This window comes from Benincasa hispida, chromosome 5 (assembly GCF_009727055.1).
Source record: "Benincasa hispida cultivar B227 chromosome 5, ASM972705v1, whole genome shotgun sequence".
NCBI classification, from domain to species: Eukaryota; Viridiplantae; Streptophyta; class Magnoliopsida; order Cucurbitales; family Cucurbitaceae; genus Benincasa; species Benincasa hispida.
In genome coordinates this window covers 35,525,532-35,529,332 of record NC_052353.1, presented here as the reverse complement: position 1 = coordinate 35,529,332, position 3,801 = coordinate 35,525,532, and the positions used below count along the sequence as shown (strand labels likewise).

The window sequence follows — 3,801 nt, the reverse complement described above, 5'->3', positions numbered from 1 at the left end:
CTAAAATGAAATATGTTTTTGACAAATACAACACACCTTTTTAGCAACTAACATAATGAAGAAAAAAATGAAGGAAGACTAATTTAATGGCTATGAACAACCAAAGAACCCAAAAGCCATGGTTGACCATTGAAAAAGTCAAACTAAAACCTTAAGCCACAGGCTTTAATTTAGTCCTATAAATCAAGTTGTGTAATATCCATTTGAAATTTGCTCTTATTTATTTATTGAAATTTCATTCAACTTTATTTGTTTGGAAATTTGAATCAAATGGCAAGCAAAAGCAAGATCCTAATCATTGGAGGCACTGGCTATATTGGCAAGTTCATTGTGGAGGCAAGTGCCAAGGCTGGAAATCCCACATATGCTCTTGTTCGAGATTCCACTGTCTCTGACCCTGCCAGGTCTCAAACTATCAATAATTTCAAGAACTTAGGAGTAAAATTAGTCACTGTAAGTCGGTTTTTATCTTGCTTATATAAACCTTTGAAATTCTAAACCACCCTAGGTTTTCCTAGTAATCAAGGGTCAAATCTATAATAATGAATTGGTGACTAACACCTACCTACGATTTAATATCTTATAAATTTTTTTTAGTAATTATATGTCGTGGGATCATAAGGTTGTCCCGTGAGAATAATTGAGATGAACACAAATTGAGAGAACCAAATGGAGTATGTTAATGTCAAATGTATTAGGGTGAAACAAAACAAAACATAAATGTGGTAGGATCCTGAATTTAGGAACCAAATGTTGTAGGGTCCATAAGAATAGTCGAGGGTGATCTTGAGTGTAAGAACTAAAAATGTAACCAAGGGCGTGGCCTAAGTGTAGGAACCAATTGTAGTAGGCTTAGAATCAAATGTAGTACGGTTAGGTATGGTTGTCCCGTGAAAATAGTCGAGATGAATATTCATTGGCCTACACAAAATCGAATGTAGTAGTGGTTAGGTTGTTGCTATGTGAAAATTAGTTGAGATGAGTACAAATGGATCTAGATGTAGGAACCAACAATGCATTAGGGTTAGACGGTTATCCAGATGGAAAAAGCTGGTCCGAACACATAGATATATGAAAATAAATAGATAAATATAAACCTTTTAAATTCTTTGGAATTGTTGTAACCATTTGTGATTGATGATTTTGTAGGGTGATCTCAACGACCACAACAGTTTGGTTAAGGCCATAAAAGAAGTGGATGTTGTAATATCCACTGTTGGTAAAGGTCTATTAGTAGAACAAGAGAAGCTCATTTCTGCCATCAAAGAAGCTGGCAACATTAAGGTCATAATTTTAATTCTTCTATATTCCCTATTATGTAAGAATATTTCATGTCAATATTAAGTTCTAGCCAATATTTAAAATTTTAATGTTGACAGAAATATCGAGGTCTTAATTTTATAGACTTTCGATTTCGATGGACATTTCTGTTATTATTTATATTATATTTATATTAGTGATATTTTGTATATCGATTCGCCCTTCATGTCGATATCAAATCCATAGAAACGTGAAAATATCGACATATCAATTACTATGGTTCTAACTTACGGATTTTGTATAGAGATTTCTCCCTTCAGAATTTGGAAATGATGTTGATCGTGCACATGCTGTTGAGCCAGCAAAATCAGCCTACAATGTAAAGATTCAAATTCGTCGAGCTGTGGAGGCTGCAAAAATTCCTTACACCTATGTGTCTGCCAACTTCTTTGCTGGTTACTTCCTTCCAAGTTTTTCTCAACCAGGAGCCACCACCCCACCAAGAGATAAAGTTGTTATCTTAGGAGATGGAAATCCCAAGTGTAAATCCACTATATTCTTCCTTACAGTTCTTTCAATTCTTAGATTGCTTAGTTTCATAAATTTAGTCGAGATGAATGTAAGTTAAACCCAACTGTCGACTTATGTTATCATTCGTTTAAGTTTTTGAGTCAATCGGTGATTTAAGATAATACAAGAACAAGTTGGTTCAGTTCGATAGGTCCTGTGTTCAAACCCTTGTATCGTAATTTCCTTCCCAATTAGTATTCATTTCTATTTATTGGACCTTCGTCAAATTTCAAGCCTACAAGTGAGGGAGTTTTTACCAGTAGTCTCTCAATCGGTGATTTAAGAACTTGTTATCTATACATAACACATTTGATTTTATTTTATTTTTTTCCTTTTGAATTGTCAGGTATATTCAACAAGGAAGAGGACGTTGGCACCTACACTATCAAAGCTGTGGATGATCCAAGAACTTTAAACAAAACTCTCTACATTAGGCCTTCTGGTAACACCTACTCTTTCAATGATCTTGTGTCCCTTTGGGAGAAAAAAATTGGAAAAACCCTTGAGAGAATCTATGTTCCAGAGGAACAAGTGTTGAAGAACATCCAAGGTTTGTATTGAATAATCAAATTTCTACATTTTATTGCTATTGTTAAATGTCTGTTGAAGCTTTTCTTACCTTAAATTTGAATGGTTAATCACACATAATCCATCTAGTAATTATATTAAAATTTGTAAAACTAATCATCCTCTTTAAATAGTTACAATTTATAACTGTTGATGCACAAATCTACCTCGGAGGTTGAATTCAGCCAATCTCAATCAATTAAAAATATGATGCCAGGCTATATCTAGAAGAGATGAACATCAAAGTATCTGTGGCCAACATCACACATATCCATCTTTCTATTTTGCCCGTAGTCTCTCATTTTGTTTCTTAGTTGAGATTTCGATCCACGCGAGGTTCGATTCGTACATCAACAAACAAGTACAATCATAATATGAAAGTTATAATAGACTTGATTTGATGACTTTTTTAAAGTGGGGGAGTGCTTATAAAATGTGTTCTATCGAAACATTATCCTTGTTTTGTGCTTTCTTACCGTTCTTCATGTACATAACTCTCTTTTGGGTGAATGTATTGCTTTTGGATCCGGAATGTGATGATGGTGTTATGGATATGTCAATCTAGTTGAGATATTTTGATGCATCTACTGATCTCACCTCCACCCGTATTTTGTTCAAACAATTAAGCATATCTTTAAACCCTTCCAAAATCATGCCCTAATTCATTCATGAAAAGACTAATTTGAACTAGGGATTTGGGAATAGAAATTTGAAAGAAGGCTAAAATTAAACTGTGTTTTATTTGTTCTTGCAGAGGCTCCAGTTCCCATGAACGTCACATTAGCAATTTGTCACTCAGCATTTGTGAAGGGAGATCATACTAACTTTGATATCGAACCATCATTTGGAGTGGAAGCCACACAATTATATCCAGATGTTAAATACACGACTGTGGATGAATTTCTGGATCAGTTTGTTTAAAAAAAGCATGCATTTTCTAGAAGGAAAAAATTGAAGTTTTGATCTACACTACGGCTTTCTTCAATAAATAAAGGGAGTGAGATTGAGTTTCCTTGTTCTTTATGTACTGTATGAAATGAATTTATAAGCTTTAAAATTTGATGACTTTTTCCATTATGTTCTTTTTAAATTTCTAGCGTAGATATGATAACTCGGTCATTACAACACATATATATAGGACCTTATCAAATCAATAAGAAAATACCTTATCAACATTGGTACAAAAAACATGATTGGATTATGGACCAAAATATTCCATTGGCTTGATTGATTAAAAGATAAAGTAGGTAAGATCGTCACACCCGACTCCAAGTTATCCTAACTATCAAATTTAAAACATGGCTTGCCAATAATAGATTCCAATAAAACTGTGGAATTTATTCTCGATCTTATAAAAGCTAAATACATTTTAGAAAATATGAGGCTAGCGAAAGCTTTGTTAAT

General features: G+C 33.5%; 1 protein-coding gene across 1 annotated transcript; it reads left to right on the top strand.

Annotated features, from left to right (window-relative positions):
• Window positions 1-264: 264 nt before the first annotated feature.
• Window positions 265-3,318, top strand: LOC120078443 (phenylcoumaran benzylic ether reductase Pyrc5-like). The gene is made up of 5 exons (XM_039032715.1): window positions 265-453; window positions 1,150-1,284; window positions 1,565-1,802; window positions 2,177-2,380; window positions 3,152-3,318. The coding sequence occupies exons 1-5, from the start codon at window positions 271-273 to the stop codon at window positions 3,316-3,318; spliced, it is 927 nt and encodes a 308-aa protein (XP_038888643.1). The 5' UTR covers window positions 265-270.
• The last annotated feature ends 483 nt before the right edge of the window (window positions 3,319-3,801 follow it).

Bases quoted from the DNA above. Each gene is read 5' to 3' on its own strand.
- LOC120078443 (XM_039032715.1), top strand. From the start codon at position 271: ATGGCAAGCAAAAGCAAGATCCTAATCATTGGAGGCACTGGCTATATT. The intron at 1,285-1,564 runs GTCATAATTTTA...GATTTTGTATAG, and splicing joins AAGAAGCTGGCAACATTAAG to AGATTTCTCCCTTCAGAATT. The intron at 2,381-3,151 runs GTTTGTATTGAA...TTGTTCTTGCAG, and splicing joins AGTGTTGAAGAACATCCAAG to AGGCTCCAGTTCCCATGAAC.